The sequence below is a fragment of the Montipora foliosa genome, unplaced genomic scaffold (genome assembly GCF_036669935.1).
Source record: "Montipora foliosa isolate CH-2021 unplaced genomic scaffold, ASM3666993v2 scaffold_410, whole genome shotgun sequence".
In the NCBI taxonomy this organism is placed as follows: domain Eukaryota; kingdom Metazoa; phylum Cnidaria; class Anthozoa; order Scleractinia; family Acroporidae; genus Montipora; species Montipora foliosa.
The window spans coordinates 1-24,000 of record NW_027179713.1 but is presented as its reverse complement, the minus strand read 5'-3'; the positions used below and the strand labels follow the sequence as shown (position 1 = coordinate 24,000).

Here is a 24,000-nt window from a genome sequence, read left to right as displayed (position 1 = left end):
TGCTGAACGAGCGTAAAAATTCCTTAATTTTTCGGAATTTAATGCAAAGTTTAAGATGAGTACGCCCTTTACTACATACTGTGGTGTAATCGATGCTATTCCGCCCCTCTGAATTCAAGATGTAGATGCGTCTCACGTAACATTGTCGACAAGAGCTATTTATGCCACAATCCTAAAAAAACATGTGAGTCGCCAGCAGAAAATAGGATTTTTAGACATGGCTTTTCTAAAAGTGATCTCACCAAAGAATCAACAAAGAAGTAAACATGAGTAAAGCTTCAAATGTTTCAGCACAGAATTATACAGAACATATTACCCACTCGAACGAACTTATACCGAGATGGCATAAAAAACGGCGATCGCTGTACCCTTTGCAAAAGCGAGAAGCAAACATTACACCACCTCTTATTCTCTTGCAATAAAACTGCCTCCTTCTGAAAAAACAAAACAAAACAAAACAAAAAAACCATGTGAACAGATATTGTTCAATTCAGGTAAAATCTTATACGGTTGCCACGTTAGGTTCACTATAGCCATCTCCTTTTTTTCTCCGTTTAGCGTAGTCCGACCGACCCAGATTTCTGGCATTTTCCAAAAAAAAAAAACAAAAAGGTAACAACGTTTTTAAGCCAGTTTCAATGGTTGATCCTTTTTCCCGCGCTGTCTTAATTTGAAACAACATTCACCAACTTTTCCGCCATATTAATTTTGGGTTCACGTCTTGTTGTTTTCCTGGCTTCACAGCTATGATGCTGGGGTACCAGGCCTCCCATTCCGAGAATGCTTATGATTTTTTTTAGGTTGGTTTTTGTTTTCAATCCGACCGACCGACTCAATATCAGGAAACGCAATCGACGGTAAACGAAAAAAAAAGGGGATAACCTAATGGGCAGGCACTAAATTACTGTATTCTTGCAGCAAAATGTTTTATTTATTGGCGGGAGGATGAGCTTTGTTTCCGGACTTTCCTTTTGCGCCTGCATGACTCGTGATTCTAAAAGAGATTTCTACTGCTAGAAATTCACTAACAACGTTTTTTCGATAGTGGGATTTTCTTCTCTAACGAGTTTCTAATTTTTCTGATTTTGTTATGCGATGTAATTTACAGCATTATGGGTACTTCATGTTTTTACTTGTCATTGTTGTATATTCGTGCTTTTAGGGCAGGGCTAAAGTACATTCCACTTTTCACAGGTCACTCGATACAGGTCATTGTCTTACCTATACTAAAGTAACCCAAAAACTTCAAATTGGCTACCCCATACGCCTAAGCATCATTTTTAGGTCTAGTGAGGCCTACGTTTAGCATTTCCTAAGGTTTGCTAACAACTGACATGTACTTTAGACCACTCTTAAAATATTAAGTTTCCTATGGTAGGAGCAGACCCCTAGCAATATGTAGATTTAGCCAAGCCTAAAAACAGAGCTCCCGGGTTATTTATTCTTACTGGCCTTGCTTAAACAATGAATTTTCGAGATGGAAGTGTTTTGATATTTTTTTGCCAGAGTGAAAAGCAATCAAATAAAGAAAAACAATGTAAAACTGATTGAGTTAAAACAAGAAGAGGTGGGAAAAAAAAAGTCTAACATAGGAAGTTCGCAACACGAGTGTACCGCCATACTGAGTAGGTTACCAGATACCATCATAGTCTTGCATTTTCCTTTAAAAATGAGAGTGCCAAATAAACTTCCGATCAGAAATAGAATATTCGGAATCATCGTTTTGGATAGGCTTGATTGACAGGCCGTTTTGTACGGTCTTGTGATACTGGTCAGTGGATAGCTTGTTTTGACAAGTGTCAATTTACCATAACATGGATGTCCAATATCAAGGATGTACGCTGTAAACGGCCGCCATGTTGTGTTGTTATTATTATTATTATTATTATTATTATTATTGAGCACGAGCAATACCGCTAGCCATGATAACCATGGGAAAAGAAACTCATATATGGGTTATCATATTTTCGTACCAATGATGCACCGCTTGCGCGCATTCGGCGCGTAGAGCTCTGCTATAAGAGTATCGAAGGTTTAGACTACCCACTTCAGATCTAAATATTGACGTTAACTTGAGCAAGCAAGACTATTGTGTAAATCTCCATTGATTTGTCATATATTTTTAAACCACAGTAGATGCTCCTTAGATGCCCTTATTGCAACACTTCATCCTTTGTGCCCTTGATGATCCTAACACCAAGGCGGTCCGGCTATTCAATGTGGACTTTTCCGTAGCTTTTGATAGCGTGAAACACTATTCTCACAGAAAAACAAGAAATGGCCTGGTTTAAACCCTCGTCTATTTAACTGGTATATCGCCTTCCTCAATGATAGGAAACAACGAGTTGGTTATCAAGGCTCGGCGTGCAAATGGATTCCATAAATAAAGGCTCAGACGACCTGGAGTCAGACAAGAGTGATGACATCTCATTGATTAAGTTTGCCGATGACTCAAATATAGCAGTGATTGTAAGAAAAAATCAGCCAGATCCGTCACAACTTTCTGTTGAACACTTAAAGTCCTGGTCAGCAAGTAATAGTATGAGCTGCAACCTGTCCAAGTGCAAATCACTCACATTTGCGAAAAAGTCTCTACAAACCCAATTTAGTCCAGTCTGCAACATTACTGAGTTCTCTAAGTTAAAAATACTAGGTATTACGTTCGAATCAAAGAGTACTTTTTCGTATCACTTTTCTGAAAAACTAAAAGAAGCTAACAAATCCCTATTTTTAATCAGAGGTCTTTGCAAAGGAGGTTGTTCCCAAAAAGAAATTGACTGCCTTTTTAAAACCTTAGTTCTGTTGGTCTCTCTGTATACGCTGCCAGCCAATCTGATCTGTCGAAGGTACAGAGATTTCTTTCTAGATGCCCCAAAAGGAGATACTGTTCAACCTTATTCTCTATGTATGATTTATTGGAGATAAGTGATAAACAAATACACAGGAATCTAAATAGCCAGGTCGGTCATCCTTTCTGATCCCTGCTGCCGAAGAAAAAAAAAAACAACGAAAATACAACTTTAGAGGGACGCAGACGCAGTGGCCAGTAATCCATACCGAAAGAATTAAAAATAGCTTTGCCAACAGACTAATTTTCAAGTACAATTCGCCCGCCATTAATGTAATTGAGCATAATACATTTTCGCTTACAGATATACAGTGTAAATCGTATATGTAGTATGCACGATCTCAATAAAGATGCTGATTGTCCCATTCATCAAGAGAAATAATTTTCCACAATCAGTTGCTGCCTAATGTTCGTCTCCACTGTTTGAAGACGCGGGATGGTGACGTTGCAATTTTTTTCACTGTTAATCGTTTAAATTTACTCTCTAGCAGCTCATCTGGCAGCACTGCTGGGCATAATTTTTTTTTTAAATGATGATAATTAAATGTTTGAGTAAACCATGCGAAAAATCGTGTAGCACTAACCTTGGATGCATATAGCATTTCCTCCAACGTTACCTTCATTGACAAATAGTGCAAGGTTGTAGCAATAAATTAGAGAAAGTCGTTAGAGGTTTATTCATTGCTGTGAGCTTTGACAATTTTGTGATGAAACTATCTAAATTGCTTTCCTTCTTAGTTTAAAGGTATTTGTAGGACTTACTTTATAATAAGGCTTGAGTTGACACGGATGACTTCAACTTGTTCAGAACTCGTTTAGCAACGTCAAGCACACGCGCAAATTGCCCTAGTTCCCCTCATCTGTTTCTGGTGGGAACGCAAGGAGCGCCTGTGAGGGTATCTTGTGCCACACAGCCTTACTCAGCCTTAAATTTGACTTTATGAAGGGCAAATGGAAGAGTAAATGCATTATCTTACTTTTAAGAGGTAAAATGCATAATAATCTTTGTTATCTGGAGACCTAAAGAAATCAAGCTAAGGAAAAGAGTTATAGGCCCCCTCTGTCTCTGCAGTCCCCGGATTAAGCACAGCTGCTGGGCAAAAAGCTAAAATAATGACCCGCATGCAGTGGGCATATTGTACAGGTTACTGTCACATCATAGTTACACCACATGTCATCATTTTGTCAATGTGAATGTAGCCCCAAATTTTTACTTGAATATGGTATTTGACCTGTTATTTGAACCTGCTAACTAGAGAACTATTTAAATTTACTACGAGCAGAGTACCACAGGATGTGCAGTTTCATTGTGTTTGCTCATCGAGTCTATTGTTGTTGTTTGGCTTAAGTAATAGTGGAGCTCCGCGCGCGCCGAGTACCATAGTTAAAAAATTATGGTAACCCAGAGATGCGAGAAATCTTGGTATTATAGCCGTGACGTCACGACCGTCCGAACGGCCGTCCGTCTACCCCTCCATGCATGCCAATGTGACCAGTATCATGCTAGTTTACAGCATACATCTTTGATATTGGGCATCCATGTTTTGATCAATTGACACCTGTCAAAATAAGGTATCTGCTGACCAGTATCACGACGTGACCACATCGCAGGCTCAAGCGTAGAGCTCACCGAGGTCAGCTGTTTTTTTGAAGTTCACCGCTGACCAGGTACTGGTTTTCGATTGGATTGCAGGCTCAACCCAGGTTAACTCACCCAAACATAAGCGAGGCAGAAGCGAGGCTTCATTTTTCGCGCGCTTTCTGTGGCTTGACGCGGCTACATGGCCATACTACATCAACTATATTTGTTACAAAGTCAACGCTTTTCGTGTTCAGGTAGAAAACGGTTTGGAAAATGTTTTCTTTCTGCATTTTTGGCTGGTTTCAATCCAGTTTGACATATCATTATAGCTGTGATCCACACTGGCGGCTACCCAATTATTCAAGTCAAGCATCGGAGGGATATAAACATAAAGCTGAGTGTTTATTTTTAATTTGCTTAGTGCTGCTTTTTTTCTCTGTATTGCAATTTTTGCAATATCTTTAGAAGCTCTGATAAGGTTACATAATGCCTGGAGGACCTATGACTAGAACAGAAACGAAAGGAGAGCGAAACAGAAGAGTGAAACAGAACCACAACAACAAAACAGAATACCAGTAATAGCTCATACTTAGTGCAAGAAGTTACTCCACAAACTCTCACCTTGGGCACTAAACCGTTTGTTATTTTATTTTTTCTTTGTTCAGTAATGAAAATCGAATTTTTATTGTCAACTGGAATTAAATAACAATTATCTGTACTCTTTTGGACGTAAAGAAAGAGTTGTTTTGTTTGTTTGTTTTGCTCTAAAATGCGATCGTACAAGTTGCTCTTTAATCCGTTTGCCCAACTGGTTTTCGATGTGTCTAGACAGTGACAAGAAAATTTTGCCTTTATGTTATAAACACGTAATCGCAATGAGTTCTCGTAAAATTAGGGGGAAATTTCAGTAGCTTGCGTTTTCAGAAGTTTGTTTAAAGCACCTACACGTTATTTAAGTGTTAGAGCGGATCTTGTTTGAAGTTCGTTCTGTCTTGGTTGCATTGCCGTATTTTGCCGATTCTTGTTCCAAGCCAACCTGGCGTGTTTCAGTGAAATACTTCAAAATGTGAATGATCTCGTTTTCAGAGATAAAGTGGAATAAAGTACATCGTCATCAGTAAAACTCTTCTTTGACCTTGAACTGACAATTTTGTTTTCATGGCTTCTGATTTTAGCGTGATTCCTATTCGCTAGCTATTGACAGTTGACTCTGGAATGGCCATTCGCTCGCTGAGGGTGTTCTTGTTTTCTTTTAAAACTCATGCGGTTAAAGAAAAATCCACTGCCAAACTGGTGAATCCCAAAGTAAATTTCACTTCACTTGTGATTCATGCGATATCGGTTTATTAGCGTAAAATTTACCGTGGAATTCACTAGTTAGGCAATGAAGTTTTCTAAAGAAGAAAGCAAAGAAATGACTTAATTATTAAAGCAGCTACCAGAAACATTAAAACGCGGACAATTCGAAACCTTTTATTTTCACTAACCCTACAGGCAGTAAGAATAAATAACCAGGGCGCTCCTCTTGTAGACTTGGATAAATCTATATATTAATCAGAGTCGGGAAATTTTGCTTCCAACTTCTGTTACGATTCTAACTTCATCACTTATGATGAACAAAAAAAATCATGCATGTCATGTAGCTCAGTTACACGTACAGTGAGAGAACGACAATGTACTGCGATTGTTTAATACTGCTTGGGAGGTTTAACTAGTTTCATAAACCATGTAGTCAGAGTCACAAGAACACGAAAACGTCCTTATGTGTTAGATAAAGCTAGATTTTTTTAAACTTTACTTCTTGCTCCTACTGTTTTATCTAGTGTTTTGTGGCTTTTGGCTCGCAATGTGACTTGAAAATAAGTAGGGGAAAAAAGATACAGGCCTTAGATGACTAACAGAGCATATATTTATGCTTTGGTTGGTGTGAGAAGTGTGGTACCGTACTTAGGTTTTTATCTTGACTTTGTTTTTCTCTTGTGGAAAGAATCCGGAGGTAGCACGATAGGTAAACACACAAGGACAAGGACAAGTCCACAAATGGTTGTCATTGGGAAAATCAGTGCTCTTACTGCCGATGTAAAGGACTCCAGTAAGATAAGTGCACATGGTAAGAAGGGCCTAAGTTTAATCACGAAATAGTTATAGTTCACTCGCACTATTTTGCCATTTTTCATTGGTTTATATTACTTGGATGACCCTACGTGACCAACAACAAAACATCAGTCATTCAATTGTGATGACGAGAGACGATTGAGTTAATATCACATCACGTTTTTGTAGCTGTGATCCTAAAACAGTCAAAAATGCAATATTGCATCTATTCAGAGGTCTAAATTATTTTGAATGAACAAAACAAAGTATCTAATTCCGTTTTTGTATGATATGAAAATAATACAAATCTCAATGCCTAGTTTTTCTTGGTTGCAAAATTTCATTTTGGTAGATGTTTCAGTTAAGAAATTTGCACCTTTTTAGCAACGTATTTTCCAAACACTTTTAATAGCTCGACTCATTTGAAGAGATATTTAACCTCCGTTTCACACATCCAGCACCTATTAACTATTGAATTATGAATAATTTGTAGTGTGACAACGAAAAGAAACGAGATATTTCATATAAACGTGCCGTCCTTTGCTAATCCTAACACAGTTCATGCAGATTATCATTTGATCTTCAATCAGGTGTACTGATGGTCATTGCATGGATTGGATTCGCTTCCCTTGGAATTTTCATGGCTCGCTACATGAAGGTGGCTTTTGGTGACAAAGAAATGCTGGGAACAAGGATTTGGTTCACAGTAAGGAGAATGGAATAAGAAATTGTTTTGTGACATGAAGAAGGAATAAAATGAGATGCCTGATCAGTAAGGAAATGATGGTGATCAAAAAGTTTTCGTCACAAGACATGTTTGCGAAATACAATGACATAATTGCTAGAACCACCATATATTTGCAGCATGAAAACAACTGCTCAGTATACTTTATCTGTCATATATTGATGTTCACATGCATGGATCTAATTCACACACTCAAAAGTTACAGTCACCTTGTACAGTTTACAGCATGCACTGAAGTAAAGTCCAATACAGTACAGGGTTTTCAGTCGAAAGGTTACTGTAAGGTGTTTGATACAGACTCAATTGTTTAAGTCACCAGCATAATACAGATCAAGAGCAGCTTGTGCTGTCGTAGCCTACCTTGAAAACTTATTGAACCCAGGAGTTTCGTAACTTGATAGAATTTGATCGTCCTGGTGAGAGGAGTCCTGAGAAGGACTCTTGGTAATGACTGACGTTTAAACAACCTGAGTTGAAGTCATCTTCAGAGTCAAGTTGGAAATTCACAACCAATCACATTACGTTTCCAACTACCAATCACAACGCAGACCAGAGCAGGACTGGAGTATCACTACATTTGTTTGAATTTCCAATTGTCACTTGCCTCTGAAGATGACATCCGCCCCTGATTGTTTAAACATCAGTCACTCCCAACAGTCCTTCTCAGGACTCCTTTCACCTGCTACCTTTTATATGTTTATATGTTTGTTTTTGGTTAGTTTCACAGATCTTTCATGCTCCTGACAGTGGTGTTGACCATCATTTCTGTCATCCTTGTTTTTGTTGATGTGGGTGGCTGGAGTTACGTAAGGTCTACCTTTTTGTTGTTGGTCTTCTCTGTGTTGTTTCTAGAATTTTTTTAGCACACAAATTTAGAATGAAAATGGTATGGTGTATGTTAAACTTTTGTGAATATAGATGTAGCATTTCGCTACACTCCAGTCACACAGTGATTATAGGCTACTTGTGCTTAACATGGTACTGTTGAGGATTTTTTCAAGTGCAAGATTGAAGTTATTTATATTTATTGCAACTTAAGATAGGTTGAGTTCACTTGTGTCACAAAACGAAGAAATCCAAATAATACAAACTGATAGTGATTGCATTGGGAAAAAGGGACTTTCTTTAACTGCATTTCTTGTTATGTTTTTTGTTGTGTGTCAGGGGGCTGGTGCCCACTCGTACACTGGCATAATCGTGGTATTGCTGGCTGTTATTCAACCAATAATCGCTTTGTTTAGACCTTCCCCTGGAGATGAAAAGTAAGTTATATCATCAATAAGATCTGTAAAATAGCTTAGGCTTCTCAAAATGTATTCTCCTTTGTACAATATTCATGTTTTTGTTAAAAATAACTTAGTTGGAATGTACATAACAAAATTTTCAACCTCTGGAAATTATGTGCTCGTAATATACATCAGATCATACACAAAACAACACCCACTGTGCTGGTATTTAAATTGAGAGGAATGTAGCTGATGTGAAGGATTCATTTTTGCCTGTCCTTATCTGAATGAGAATTTAGATACGTGTATTTGGTTCATTGAAAAAGAGAAAGACATTATTGTCATGGCATATTGAGTGTCGTTTTGTGTCTTACTGGCGACAGGCATTAACCTCACTCCAAGATGTACTAAGATATATGTGGTTTATGGATTTCTCTTTGTACTGATCCAATTAATTTTGAAAAGAAAGTACCATTTTTCTTTCCTTGAAGGGATGTCAAATGAGCACGGATTATGTTTCGATATGCGTTTTGACTCTGTTGAGAATTGTAATAAGGGCGACTCCCTCGATAGGAGTTACTTTCTGGCTTGTGTTTTTTACATCTGTTTTGAAACATGAAAGTAAAAGAGAACCTTGATCTTTCCTTTACCGCCACTGAAATTGTTTTAAGTGCCCGAAATCTTGTACGTGTATAGCAGTATTCGGTTGGTGATATGGCAAGATTTTGTGCTACAGTTAATGAACGGGAAACTTTTGGCGAACTTCAGGCATTGTTAAAGGATACCAGAGCAGCAGCAGAAACTGGAAACAAAAACAAACATAGAGTATTATGGTATTTTTGATGCTGGCTAATTAAGGAATTATTGGAACATTTTAATCAAGTTGGAAAAGAAGGAAAGGAACTCAGGGGAGTCTTTGATGAGCTGGAGACAAATGAAGGGGAGACACTGTAAAATTAAGAATGTGTAAAGCCGGCTGTTCAAAATAATATATGTGATAAAAGAGAGAGTCGAAAAGGGGAGTTTGAATTTGCGGCTGCAATGAAACAATCATCAAGTAGTCAAAATACTCCTATAACCTCAGGTTTTTTTTTCTTGACACAAGTTTCTGTACAAGCTTTTTCACAATCACTGTTAAATATGGTAAGATCTAGTGTTGTTCAGTGAGAGATGATTTCACTTTTTTACTCTTCCACTGCACTCCATTTATGCGTCAAACGTCTTAGTTCCACGAGTATAAAATGGCAAAGCAATTATTTGTCTTCATTCAAATTCAACCCTTGATTACGTACCTGTTGATGTCACACAATCAATGTCAGTACAGTCTTCAGGCTCGTATTTGCCCCCATCACTCATCATTTGTGCCTCACATCAACTTCAAATAAGAGCAAAGGGCAGGTTGTCAACATTTATGTTAGCTAGGCTCATGTTTCTAGCAAGGACCAGTTGTGATCCTATCTATACCAGAATAGAGTGAGTGTTCCTACGTCCTAGGTAGTAAGAAGACTTTTGAAGCCTGAAAGCCATTGTTTCTGTCGTCTGTTGTCCAACAACTTGCCAAGAAGTAAATATATCGCTGACCCAAAAGCATACACGCTCGAAATTTCTGGACCCGGTCTGATATTTGCTGTCATTTACATAAGAACGGTACAAACTCAGACAGACATGGGAGTTCACTATAAGGCCGGTCTCATGTAAACGAAAAAAAAAAAGAAACATATGGAGGCCGATACGAACTCATGGAATCCTGCTGACTTCTTAACAAGGGGCATTACTGTTAGTGATCTCCTTGGAGGAAGAAATTGTTAGAGTGGCCTCTTTTTCTCGGCTCAAATTCCAATTAAATGGCCAGAAAAGCATGGTGAAGCCGAGCAGGTAAGAAAATCAAACCTAAAAACAGTGCCAAACAAAAAAACATAAGTTCAACCAGTTGTCACGTTTAGAAGTGAAGTCCTGCTAAACGCTTCTAGGCTCTCCTGCTGGATAAGACATACAAGCATCACTGCAAGAGTGAACCGTTTTCTGCCAAAATATCAGCTACTAAAGAACTGAACAATCTTCTAGCCCTTAGGAACGTGCCTCTTAAAAATTCCACTTCATTAGGGTTCTCCAACAAGGAGATGAAAGAGAATTTGCACTGGATGTAGTAATAATAATAATCATCATCATAATCATAATCATAATCATAGCCATAAGTCTTGAGATTGTAAGAACGACGTTCAAGTAACATGGCATCAGAGGATCGTAGCTTGCGAGATGGGCTGTATTTGTAGATGAGTTCTTGTAGATAGACAGGTGATAACTTGTGGATAGCCTTGAAAGTAAGGAGAAGTACCTTACACCAGATTCGTTGAGAGATAGGCAGCCAATGCAATTGTATAAGGAAAAGAGTAATATGGTCATAATTCCTGCTGCAGGTAATCAGTCTAGCAGCGGAGTTTTGCACCGATTGCAGTTTTTTGATAACACATTGAGGAAGACCATAGAGAAGGGCATTGCAGTAATCCAGTTTTGAAGAGACAAAAGCGTGTACAAGTATTTCAGTTGACTTCTTAGAAAGAAGATGTCGAATACGACCAGCTCTGCAACCTCTACCAGCTCTTAACAAACCCAGGTTCTTAATGATGGTAAATGTTGAGCCAGGAAGACGATTTAGGACGTAGTATATAGTAGATTTAGGACATAGGACATAGATAAGTATATAGTAGATGATATGGCCATTAAACCGCAGGGTCCATGAGCTTTTGCGCTCTTTCTAACTGTATTATAGTTCACCACTAAATTTTCTCCGATTCTTATTGGTTTAAATTGATCACGTGACGCGATAGTGTTCGTCCGCGGAGAGACACTATCAGCCCATAGTGCCCGTCCGAGGAAAATACCCGGATGGATAGTAGTCGTCCGCTGAAAATACCTCTGTAAACAAGCGGCCTTATGGAAAATAAACAATCGAAATTGTATTAAGAGGGTTATTGTTTGTTTCCTTTTTCAAATTTTACATTGGCTGACATGGCTTTCGTCTAATAAAGTTGAAAATAATTCAACATGATTTTTGAGCTGGCGCGCGGAAGAAAATTTAGTAGTAAACAATAAAGACAATAGAGTGTTTATGTCTCGGAGCTATCGGTCTGATAGTTGCCCCTTGGAAATTTGATGTTCCTAAAACTAGCATATTTGTTTTAAGAACATCAAATTTCCGCGGGGCAACTATCAGCCGATAGTTCCTCGACAGAAACGCTCTATTGTTTAAATAGAGATTGAGCACTCTCCAGAGTGACAGAACATGATCTCCTTTTTTTCATTTATATTGTCCTGTCAAGAACAGCGGATGTTTCCTGCAGATGTTACATTGAAGCCTGTGACTGCTTGAGCATTTAATTATATTCTTACTAGGGGCACAGAGCTTATCAAGGAGAGTTTTTTCAGTCGAAGCTTCACGAAAACTATACATCTTACCTAAAATGTGTTGTCTGTTTTTACACAGGGGCAGACTCAGAAAAATAAGTTGTGGGCCTATGCTGGATTTTTGTACTGGATCATCATGTTTCTTATTATCATTCTGTCTCTGTTATCCAGTAAAATTCAAGCATTTCAGAAAGATAATTATGCTTGCCGTGGCTTAAAGGAGTTTGTTTCTTTTATTTTTTTTTTAGGCGTTACATTTTTAACTGGGCTCATCGTGGTGTTGGTCTATCCTCTCTTCTTGTGGCTGGTAAGAAATGATTGGGATAAAATAAAAGAACACTTACTAAAGGAAAACTTTGGTCATCACAGAGAAAGCACATGCTGACTTCCCTGCTTGAGTTATGCCATTAAATGCTTCAGTGAGTGCAGCAGGTTCCAGGCAGCTTTAATAATCTAGTTCGTGGAAGCGTTATGTGAGTAACAATTTGGAATACTCTAAAAACAATGGAAAATTTAAATTGGCAATGACTTCCTTACAGATATTGTCGTCGCCCTAGGTCAGGCCTGAGTTCCCATTATTATTGTGAAGCCAAATTTGTTCCTCAATTAGACAATGTTGATTCAGGAAAATTCATGCAAAATTAAACTTGCAATTAATCTCTCTAATGCCACCAAAAAGAAATTTACAGGGCAAGAATAACTAATTGGATGCAAGGTCTGTATGGTTATCAACACAGCAACTGAATTGAGGACCTTTTAAACACGAATTTATAACGACTACTGAGAAATTTATTCTCCACGCAGGGCTTTTCATTACATAAAAACTGAGTCATGCTGACGTTTTTGCGATGACATTTCTACAAGCCAAACTGATCGTGTTGCGAACTGAAGAAATGATACTGATTAGATGTTGATGATGATTGTCTGTTATTATGACAGATCATCATCATCAACAACATCATCTGTTTGCTTTCAAACATCAAGCGAGCTACCGATCTTTGCCATTTCTTCCTATCCATTGCCGTTGATAATTTTGGCCGATAACCTTAAACAGTCGGCGTGTTTTAGATCTTTCTCTACCATCTCTTCCATTTCATCGCTGGGCACCCCTCTCCCTCACTTTTCTTCTTCTGGCACCCACTCTTTTGCAATTTTAGGTAAGCTGTCATCATCCATTTATGTATAAATATCCCATACACAGCGAGCTCCATGTTTAGTATTTTCCACCAGAAAATTTTGCTCAACCCATTATATCTGTATCAGTCCTCTCAGACACTTGGTTTAGGTTAAAGGGATCACGATTGTTGACATCTTTCGTAGTAATCTGCTGGGTCTCACTTGCGTATACCAAAAGAACTGTTACGTTTACGCTTCCAAACTAGGTTTAAGGACGTTTGCGCTAATTGTTTGTGCGCAACTTTTACTGCGCAGGTAATGGGACTGTAATTATGTCACGCTTTATTCAAGCATTAGTTAAGATCGTATGGCGACAGAAACGCCGGGTTTAGGGTTAAATACCACACTACTGAAGATGAGAAAGACGGCAATGGAGAGACATGATACAGAACACTAACCAAATAAAGATAACGCCTGCTTAAAACTTCGTTGCTATGCTCCAGATTTTTTTTTTTTCACAAAAACCTTTCGTCGATCGAACCTGGCTTGGGTTCCAGTCCTTCCCCGACAGGTCAACAACACAACAACAACAACAACAACAACAACAAGTTTATTTCTGCCACACGTAAATAGGGATACATGAAATAAGTAATAGACTTAAGAAAGGTACAATGCCCCCTAGAAAATAACTAAGAAGCTATTCTAGCTAGGAGGAAGGATAAATAATTTTACGTCTAAAGGAAAAAAGTCGACTCAGGGAGGCACAAATATAATGATAAAAGATAGGCAAACAACGACAACGTCAAAGAAAAAAAAAGATGTCACTTCAGATGGACTGGAGTAAAGAGGAAGGTCACGCAAAATCGTGACAAACTAAATTTTTCAAGAGCTTCTAAACATCACATCGATTTTACTCGTTTAGATCATCGGTGACCCCTATTTTTTAAAAAAGGGAAGAATCCCTTGCTCCTCTTACAATCTACAAAATATGATGAAATGAAAAAATCACAATGTAAGAAGTTGTCTTTTTAAAAATTTTCTTTCGTTGTGTCCTGAGTTCCGGAAGTAGTTACAACGGGTAGCGCTTGCGAAAACGCTCATTCAGGATAAACTCTACTGTTTACGACATCCCCAGGGGCATGTAATTATCTAAAAAACCCACTCCTATATTTCTATGCATAGAACCGTTCACTCTATTTTATGATTTTCGACGTATGAGTAGATGGGTAGATGACCTATCTATCGAAATTGGGGCATTTTTCCCTTGCCTTTGTCTCCGAAACAAACTCGGTGAATTTTTTTTCACCTTTGGAATAAGTAATTTATGACCTAACTTCAGGCGAGAAATGAAAGAAATTTCAATGTGGGAAGATTTTCGCGCGAACGTCCTTAAATTATCAAAAGTAGAACATGCCTTTCCTATTCTCATCTTAATTTCGTAAGATCTTATTCCGGTAGAATTTATCGTGCTCCCAGGATAATGTATATGATCTAGTTCTTCTACCACTATATCCCTTACCTTCACTTTAGTTTTTCCTCGTCAGTTATTCATGACTTTGACTTTTTTTTGCCCATTTTAAGGTAGTCAGATATCTGCCGTCATTGATTTCATCTTAATCATCAGGCATGACGTATTTTCTTAACTTTCTGCAAGGACGGGGGCGTGGTCTTACGTCCGTATCAAAGAGCAAAAAAAGTAGTACCAAACTTAAGATCATAGCGGTTTTTCTTTCCATGGTCTATTACCAGAAGAAAAGGAGAAAGGACATCACCTCGCCTAACTGGGGTAAAAACTTCAGAGTTCCGTCAATTCTTTCACACCGAATGGTTTTGTAAAAGGCAACCATGATTTTCCAACCTTTTTCGGTATACAATGGGCTCTAACAATATTTCATAAAACCAAAACTTCTACTCACACTGTCAAACGCCTTTTGGAAGTCTTTAAAGTTTGTTGATATTTATTCCTGACATACTCGAGCCACCTACAAAATGCTTCGCAAAGTATGGGTAGAATTGATGCAATATCTTCCACTTGTGAACTCGAATTGTTCTTTCCCCAGTTTCTTATCTACTACGACCCTTGTGGGAACAATACGTGCTAGCACTTTCCCCAAAACGGATGGTAAAACATTATCTAACAAATGAACATTCCATCTAATGTCCTGTCTTTTGGTGTCCACTCCATAAACCCGCCAATGGTTCTGGTGGTCTTGTGTCAGGCTACATAATCGACACAACTCTGTTTAAGTTACATCATCTTCCTTTTTAGCAGCTTCTTTTATTTAGTCCTCGAAATTTTACTTTGCTTACTGCTTGTTTCACTTCCTAATGACTCATAGTTTCACAACCTATGACCAACATCTCTCTTAGCTTCAAGTTGATGTCAAGTTAGAAGTATTTGGTGCGTCTTTTCATTTTCTGATGAATACAGAATCTTCCCATTATTTTCTTTGTAGGTAGTTCAATCTTTTGCTTGTTTTACCCGGACAGATACATCCTAATATGATACACTGTCCTTGTGTTGTTTATCTTAGCCGCATCTTTGGTCTTCTATGCTTAGACCAATTGTACTATTCTTTCCTTTCCCACCTTTTGACGTCTGTTGGATTCTTTGTATTTCTCATATTCCTACTGATTCTTTGTCAGAACTTTTTCTTTTCGATGTCCTGCCTTGTTTCCTCGCTCATCCATTCTTCTTTCCCTTTCTTGGCTTCCTCCCAAGAGCACTTTCAGTAGCTCCTGTCACCACATCCTTGAGGTGCCCGCATATCACGTCAACATTCAGATCCTGAACATGCTTCTCTTCCTTTAGTGTAACGAATTTTTTAGCTGAATAATTTTTCAGAAAATGAGTTTTCTTTTAAATTTGATCAATATTAATCAACTTATACCTGCTCTCTTTCTTTGTTCTCTTCAGATTGAACTTCAATTTCAGTTTAACCACGTAATGGTCACTGCTCACCTTTTTGTCTCTACACACTCTTGCATCTATCATAGACAAGCTCTATCTCTGAGTCACAAAAATGTGTTAATTTCAGTTGATGTCCACTTGTCCGATGAAACCCAGGTCTTTTTGTGTATGTCCTTTTGTCTAAAAAGGACTACTTATACAGATTGTGTCCCTTAGAGAAGCCCAAACATTTTTCTTTATCATGATTTGTGGTATCTCCAGTACGGCACATTTGATGGCTTTTTCCAATCTCTCCCTTTAATTTGGAATTTTGGTATTGAGGTCGCTCATAACTTATGCAATGTCATGCTTAGGTGTTCCCTGAACTTCTTCCTCAAACTTCGCATAAAAGCTAACTTTGTCCTGGTATTGTTCTGATAAATTGACTTTTCTGTATCCGCCTCATTTCACTTATTGCAAGTTTATCCAATTGATAGCGTTCTAGATATTTAATAACTTGTCACAGCCTCCCAACCTCAAAGACAGGCCTTATGTTCGAAGTCTTCACACAAGTAGATGTTTTTTCTGTAAGAATTGGGAAGATCCTGAGCGTAAATTCTACAAGACAGGCTTCGTGGCCCATTTCCCAGTCTGCCCCTGAACTTAGAATCAGCCCCCTTTTCCCCGCTCCCCTCCACGCCCATGACCCTCTAACGATTACAGGAGCACCAAGGATCAAAGAATTGTCAATACAGTTTCACTGATCCCTTGGTTGCATCATATTGGTCCAACATCTCAAAGCACTCCTGGTTCATTTTCTTTAAGCGAATAGTTTATCTGCATGCTATGAGAAATGGTTTACAGTAGTTAGCTGCACACACACAACCTGACTTTTCCATAAGCCGGATTTTGGGTCTTCACAATCATAATGTGTGATCGTCATTATGCGTCAATATTTGAAGATGCCTTTAAGTTACTTGACTCCTGGCAAGTAAACATGTGGTCAGTCTGACCTGACATTTGCTAAGACTGGTCGGAATCAACAATTAATTACCCAACTTAGTTTGTGTATATTGCATGCTTCTCCAGGGTCACCCATAGGAGAACTTTGGCCAGATCGGAAGTTCTTATTATGCTATAATTTTCTTTTGGCAGTGGTGACTGTTTTCCTTGGTATCCGTCTTGATGGTGCAGGGCTGAATAATACCGCTCTTTACATCATGATTGTCTATTGTGTGGGCGTGGCAATTGTGATCGTGTATGATGCATATATAAGTTTAAACAAGAGTGGCAAAGCCGGCTTCAAGTTGGTGAAGGGAGAAACAGATGGTAAGCTGATAGTGTTTCTGACCAGAATCCTATGTAAGCATTGTTACGTGATATACTAGTCGAAAAATATCAATGTAAGTGTAATGCCTGCTACATTTATTTCTCACAGAGAACCATGTTACACTGGAACCCAACTTCAAGTTGGTGAAGGGAGAAACAGATGGTAAGCTGATAGTGTTTCTGACCAGAATCCTATGTAAGCATTGTTACGTGATATACTAGTCGAAAAATATCAATGTAAGTGTAATGCCTGCTACATTTATTTCTCACAGAGAACCATGTTATACTGGAACCCATCGGTGGCAAGGTAGACGACGTTTTTGTAAAGTAGTGATATTTGTCTCATATGGTCATCTCAAGAATTTAGGTGGATTACCAAGACAGTAACTTGAGTATTTAGAAGTTCAGTGTTTGGAAGAGATTACATTTGGTTGATTTTTTCGTTGACTTGATCATTGGTGATCATCCTCTTTGCACAGGAGAGGCACTTGCCAAATATATCAGGAAACATCATGCAAGAAGCAAAGAGTGGCTCTGGCTCGACTCAAATGAATTTTTGGAGATAAGAGAAATCCTGGATATCCCAGAAGAAAAACCCTCAGAACAAAGACGAGAACTTCTGATCTTTGATTGATTTGATTGCTCATTTGTCAGAGAATTTTACTTTATATCTAAAACAGTAAAGTTCAGAAATTGTAAAATTCTGCAGAGAGCTGATTTGTTCTCAAGTGGTTCAAGAACATAGAGAAGCTAACTAAGGAACATCTTTTCTTACTTTTCAGTTCATAGCTAGTCGCAAGTTCTTGTTGGGATTTCTGACACTCCTTGTATTTGGTGTAGTAGTTAGTCTTGTGGTACTGATAGCAGCTGGTGGGCAAGAAGGACACGATCATCTTCTTGATCATTAGTTCAGTTCCTCAGTAAGTACACAGGCATGTGAATGGCACCTGTAGCCCAGTGCAGGTCATTATAATGGTCACGACGTTTGGCCTAGGAAAACGACAGACCCACTAGTGGCTTACCATGTTTCCCTTGATTGGCCAAAAAACAAAAAAAAGTAACCGACACATATTGGGGTATCAAATGTCGCATGGTATCTGCTGGTACATTGTTGTACAGTGCAATGACTCTCTACATCCTGTAATCAGAAAAAATAGTATTAGTGTTATGATAGCAGTAGGTCACTTTATAGCAGCCCCTATACAGGATATACAGGAGCGTCCTTCTGTATTTATGGTGAGGGCAAGCAGCATAGCAAAGGAAGTGGTTTACTTCTTAAGTTTTGTTTGTAATCCTTCTGAAAAATGCTTCCCATGATTGGAAACTTTCTCTGTTATTAAGAGCAAGTACAGCGCAAATAAGCTTTCAGTTGCCGGCATGGTCATTTTATTGAACAGATGTGCGTGCATACATTTTAATTATGAAAAATGTCATGGTTCCCCAAATAACTCTGTCTATTCTTAATATAATAATCCTGTAGCGAAATGGGCTTTACTCCTTGTGCATCTGTGTCCTTTTTGAGGTTTTGTTTTCAAGGTTGACGCTTTAGTCAAACTAAAGACTAAAACAATTACTTTAGCGGAACACACCAGATGCAAATAACCAAGTTAGTCAAAAAAATAATGATGCATGCGACTGGCAATGTTAAGCATTAACGTCTGATTTTCTTACTTTTCAATAATGCAACTGTTCAATGCAATGGCGTGAATTTCCTGAATGTGACTGAAACACTGATGCTCCATTCTTTCGTTATTTCATTAAATAATGTTGTGTGAAAGAGAAAAGTATAGAGGTGGATAAGACGAGAAAATAAATTTCTTGCATACAGAAATCCAACCTCTGCAACAATTATAAATAAAACTAATGCATTTAACGTTTAATGTTTCGGCAGGTTGATTGGAGATCGTAATTTGAAGAAGTTGATTTTGTGCTGATCTGTAAAGGAGCTTTAACAGTGTTTTAGAGTCCAAGATGGTGAAGGCAGTGACATGGGTGTCTGAAGTAAAAACGGCATTTCACTTTCCAAGTGAATCATAGCATCACAAAAGACTATGGTCTGCTTGCACTAGCTGTCGCACGAGACCCTTTTTTACTCTTGTCTTTCATCACACCCGCAAATTAATCGATTGTTATTATGGGAACAATAAAAGCTGGTTTATTCATGTGTTCTTGCAGTCTCTTTCTCTAATACCTAAGGCGCATTTGTAAAAGTGAAATAGCTGAGTCAACGTGACTAGTGCTATCCTCGTGGTATGTATCCCTAGTTTGCCATGTTTTAGAGTAGCAGTAGCAGTAGCAGTAGTGGTAGTAGTAGTGGTAGTGGTAGTAGTTGTAAGACTTTATTTAAACCCAGAAAATCATCAGTTAAGCTTTACAATTTAAAAACTCAAACTATTTACAACTGTTACGTGATTGCCGTGTGGGAATCCGATATGCTGGATACCTCCTTCAAGTTTCGCTTAAATTGATCAACAGATCCAACATTCTTTACGCTGTTGCACAAGTTATTCCGTAATGTGGCCCCGCTATAGGACAAACTTCGCTTGAAATAACGAGTTCTCGGTTTTCGCAAACCCAGTTTTCCCTCAGAGTTTCTCAGGTTGACATTAGAGTAATACTGAGTGAAAAGACGTTGAAGATAATCTGGGGCATTAAGGCTTTCCGTTTCTTTTGTCGCGTTGATAGCCTCTCCCAGTTAAGGTTAGGAGGTGGTTCGAGTTCGTATCAAAAGGCAATTTTGTAATTACTCTAGCTGCACCATTTTGCAATTTTTGGAGCTTATCACTCAGGTAGACGCGCAAAGAGTCCCAAACCGAGCAGCAAGAATCCCGAATCGAAATACGACACAATCACAGCGTTATAAATCTGAATGGAATGAAGGGCCCCACACGTTTCAGGGCACCTATACCTGAGGATACTCTCTTGCATATGTCTTCGACTTGTTTGTACCAAGTAAGTTGAGTATCTATGGTAACGCCCAAGGATTTAATTCTTATTTCAACGTCTTCATTTGGGACACATAATCTCTGCCTTGACCCAATAATCATTAGTTCAGTTTTGGCAACATTTAAACTAAGCTTGTTGGATTTCAGCCAGCAGTTCATGGATGAAGGATTGTTTGAGTTCCATGAACGTTTTAGCGGTTAGTGTAATATTTGTGTGATCAGCAAACAACCTTGGCGCAGCGGCCAGCAGGCAGTTGGGGGGTTCATTAATGTAAATTAGAAATAGCAAAGGACCCAGTATACTGCCCTGCGGTACACCGCACCTGAGATCGCGAGCAGTTGATAGCTTGCAGTTGACATGACATCTTTGGGTTTGGCCAGTTAGGTACGACAGGTACCACCTGAGAGCTGCCTGGTCAAAACCCAAGAATGACATTTTACGCAAGGTGATCTCGTGATCAGTGGTGTCGAATACCTTTGTAAGGTCAATGAAAACGAAGCCATTTAATAACCCATTGTCGATGTTAACTGACCAGTCATTTGTCGCCTCAAGCGAAGCAGTAAGAGTACTCTTTAGGAGGGGAAACCTGATTGGCAACTTAGATAGTAAGTTGTTCTCATTAAGATAATGGCAGAGTTGGATGTAAACACTTTTTTCAAGAACTTTAGAAACTATCGGAATGACAGAAATTGGCCTACAATTGTGAGGATTCGATTTAATACCCTTTTTAAAAACAGGAGATACTGTGGCGGTTTTCCATTCGCTTGGGTATATCCCAGTGAGGATGGACTTAAAGAATATGGCGGTAATCGAAGTTGCGATGATACCAGCAGCCGTCTTTAACAGTTTACTCGGAATCTTATCTAGATCAGTGGCTTTTGTATCATCAATTTTCTTTAAAAGATTTAATACAATATCGATCTTCGAAATTTGCAGAGAAAACGATCAGTGGTCAGTGGTTTTCAGAAAAAAATCAGGATTTACATCTACAACAGGAATGTCTTCGCCGGCACTTGCGCAACATTTGTAGAGTATTCGTTACTAGTGTCTGCCATATCAGCCCGATTACTTACAGTTTTGTTGTCGGGCTTTGATCTCCAAGATATTGGACGTCTTGCCGCTGCTACGGGAGGTTAGCTCGTTAATTAGGTTCAAAGTTTTGCGGAAATTACCTTTATTAGCTTCCAGGTTGTCAGAAATATAGAGTTTCTTTGCGGGCTTAATTGCGTTATTTGCCTGGTTTCTAGCACGCTTATATTGATCCCACGCGGCTGAATCATTGGAAGAGATTGCCTTCTTTTTAAGGAAATCTTTTCTTCTGGTTTTGCAGAGTAGATCATCAGTAAGCTATGGGCATTGCTTTTTATGGACTCTCTTCGATTTTAGTGGTACGTCTTTATCAACGCAGCTGAAAAACATTTCTTTCCATTCACGCCACATGCCGTTTGGGTTAGAATGCACATCAACATTGGCCCATGGCATTTGGTTGAGATCACCTAAGAACTTGTTTGGGAGCACTGCTCCCAAACCATTTTCGGATGCACCACAGGCTAAAGTCAGTTCCTTTGGTCGTCATAATGTACCAATAGTTTCGATGACTTCAGGAACAACTTTGTTTCTTCAAATTCTTGTTGTTCTTTTCGGCCCCAATTCCAACTGGTGTTCTTCTGCAGCAACCGATGCAAAGGGGCGAGTAGACTCTACAGATTATGCAGGAACGTCTGACACGTTGGTTGGAGATGGTGCATTGGTGATTGCCTCAACTTTATCATCCATGGGCTGTATTCCCTCCTTGCTAACCTTGTGACCCAGATACGTCACTTGAGGATGCATAAACACCCACTTGCTTCTCTTCAAACGCAATCCAAAACGTCTTGTCAGTTGTTTGAATGATCCTCATCATCTGCGTCCGATACCAGAATGTCATCCACTTGTACTATCACATACGAGATGTTCTGCAAGAGCCGAAGAAACTCGGAACGGAAGGAGGTTGTACTGAAACAATCCTTTATAAGTATTTATAGTTGTACAAAGTTTTGACTCATCTTCAAGCAGGAGTTACTGGTACTCTTTACTCAGATCCAATTCCATAAATTTCTCTTCACCTCCGTGGGTTGCCAACAGATCCTCCACTTTATGTATAGGATAATTATTGAACTGGGAAACTCGATTGATTGTACTCTTGTAATCACCAGATATGCGAATCGAAAACTGAACAGATTCAATTGCTCCTTCTTTCTGTAATCTCTCAGCTGTTCAGCTTCAATCTTTCTTTTCATCGCATAAGGCACTGGCCTAGCCTCGCAGAATTTTGGCGGGGAATTTTTGTCTACCAGAATCTTAGCCTTTAGGCCTGTAAAAGTTCCTAATCCATCTTTAACACTTCTAAGGACTCACTTTGTTCAACCAATCTCTTTCAATTGAATTCTGCCCAGACCCCTCAACAATAAGAATTGCCAACTCCTCTTTTTGATGGTCATAGTTCAGCATAATTTTTACTGTTCCTAATACTTTAACTGATTCACCTGTATAGGTTATCAATTTCACTGTAGCGGGTTTGACTTCCAATTTCCCTTGTCCTATTTCTTTAAAGTTGTCATCATTCATAATTGTAGCCGCCGCTCCAGTATGAATTCACTCCATTTAAGGTCTTGGTAACGGGAATTGACGCGCCGCTTTTTTTTTGTGCATAGGGTTAAATTATATATCATATGAAAGTTAATAGACTGAATTATTTGACTATTGTTTTGCAAACCTGTGAAAGTTTTTTTCCGGTAAACGGTGGTTACACTTTGGTGCGGGTCAGTGTTATTGATTAGAACATCTAGGAAAGGTAGAACATGGTTAGCCTCCCGTTCCATTGTAAAGCGTATATTGGGGTGTTGATTGTTAATGTAATTGAAGAAAAGGGTTGCATCCCGTTCAGAGCGGAAAAGGCAAAATGTATCGTCTACGTAGCGACGATAGAATAAGACCTCTGAATCCCCGTATTGATCCAACCATATATTCTCATGGTGACCCATAAAGAGATTGGCTAGAACAGGGGCAAGGGGGGACCCCATGGCTACACCATCCACCTGGTCATAGAAGTTACCCTTGAACAGGAAGTGAGTTTCCTTGGTAGCAAACTCAAACAACCTTTTAAGATGTTGTTTACTAAGTTTCAAACCTGGGTTACCCTCAGTTATATACTTGACGGCAAGGTTAATACAATCATCTAGAGGGATGTTGGTGAAGAGGCTTTCAACATCGAAGGACACCATGAACATCCCATGCAAAGACAGCTCATTGATTTCCTTCGCAAAAGTGAAGGAATCTGAAGCAATGAATGTGGATGGAATATGAGGTTGGAGTAGATTACTTAAGTATTTGGCCAAGCTGTAGTTGTAGGTGCCTATGGAGGAAACTATGGGCCGAAATGGTGGGGTGGAATTTGGCGCCCGTGGTTTGTGCATCTTAGGGAGACCATAGATCCTAGCAGGCTGGGATCCACTTGGATAAATGGCCTCATAAACTTCAGGATCAAAGTGACCTTTTTTCCTAAGTTCTCTAAGATAGCGCTGGAGTTTCCCTTCCCGGGTAAGGGTAGGGTCGGATGTAAGGACCCTGAATTTAGTAGTGTCGTTAATGATTTTAAATAAACCCTTGTCATATTCTTGTCTATCTAAAATTACTACCCCATTACCCTTATCTGGCCGCAATATTACAATGTTCTTGTTCTTTCTTAGTTCTTTCAGAATCCTGTGCTTTTTCAAATCCGAGGCCGTGGGTCGATATGATGACACGTACGTGTGAGCCAAATGTGACAGTTCGGTAGCC

At 38.9% G+C, this 24,000-nt stretch overlaps 2 protein-coding genes across 5 annotated transcripts in view; one reads left to right on the top strand and one right to left on the bottom strand.

Moving 5' to 3' along the window:
• LOC137988172 (ferric-chelate reductase 1-like) overlaps nucleotides 1-19,398 on the top strand; it is a 95,813-nt gene extending 76,415 nt beyond the window's left edge. For 3 of the 4 annotated variants that reach the window (XM_068834224.1, XM_068834223.1, XM_068834222.1), the window contains 10 exons: nucleotides 6,418-6,540; nucleotides 7,115-7,230; nucleotides 7,989-8,075; nucleotides 8,434-8,531; nucleotides 12,149-12,207; nucleotides 17,062-17,235; nucleotides 17,345-17,398; nucleotides 17,508-17,542; nucleotides 18,018-18,155; nucleotides 19,127-19,398. In XM_068834224.1, the coding sequence (XP_068690325.1) occupies nucleotides 6,418-6,540; nucleotides 7,115-7,230; nucleotides 7,989-8,075; nucleotides 8,434-8,531; nucleotides 12,149-12,207; nucleotides 17,062-17,235; nucleotides 17,345-17,398; nucleotides 17,508-17,542; nucleotides 18,018-18,143 (872 nt within the window). In that variant the 3' untranslated portion in view covers nucleotides 18,144-18,155; nucleotides 19,127-19,398. The remainder of the gene's footprint in view (nucleotides 1-6,417; nucleotides 6,541-7,114; nucleotides 7,231-7,988; nucleotides 8,076-8,433; nucleotides 8,532-12,148; nucleotides 12,208-17,061; nucleotides 17,236-17,344; nucleotides 17,399-17,507; nucleotides 17,543-18,017; nucleotides 18,156-19,126) is intronic. The other variant, XM_068834225.1, reaches the window with a different exon arrangement.
• A 2,490-nt stretch (nucleotides 19,399-21,888) lies between these two features.
• LOC137988164 (uncharacterized) lies at nucleotides 21,889-23,636 on the bottom strand. Its single transcript, XM_068834215.1, has 3 exons — nucleotides 22,937-23,636; nucleotides 22,579-22,706; nucleotides 21,889-22,032 (listed from the first exon to the last, which is right to left on the bottom strand). The coding sequence occupies exons 1-3, from the start codon at nucleotides 23,634-23,636 to the stop codon at nucleotides 21,889-21,891; spliced, it is 972 nt and encodes a 323-aa protein (XP_068690316.1).
• Nucleotides 23,637-24,000: the final 364 nt, after the last annotated feature.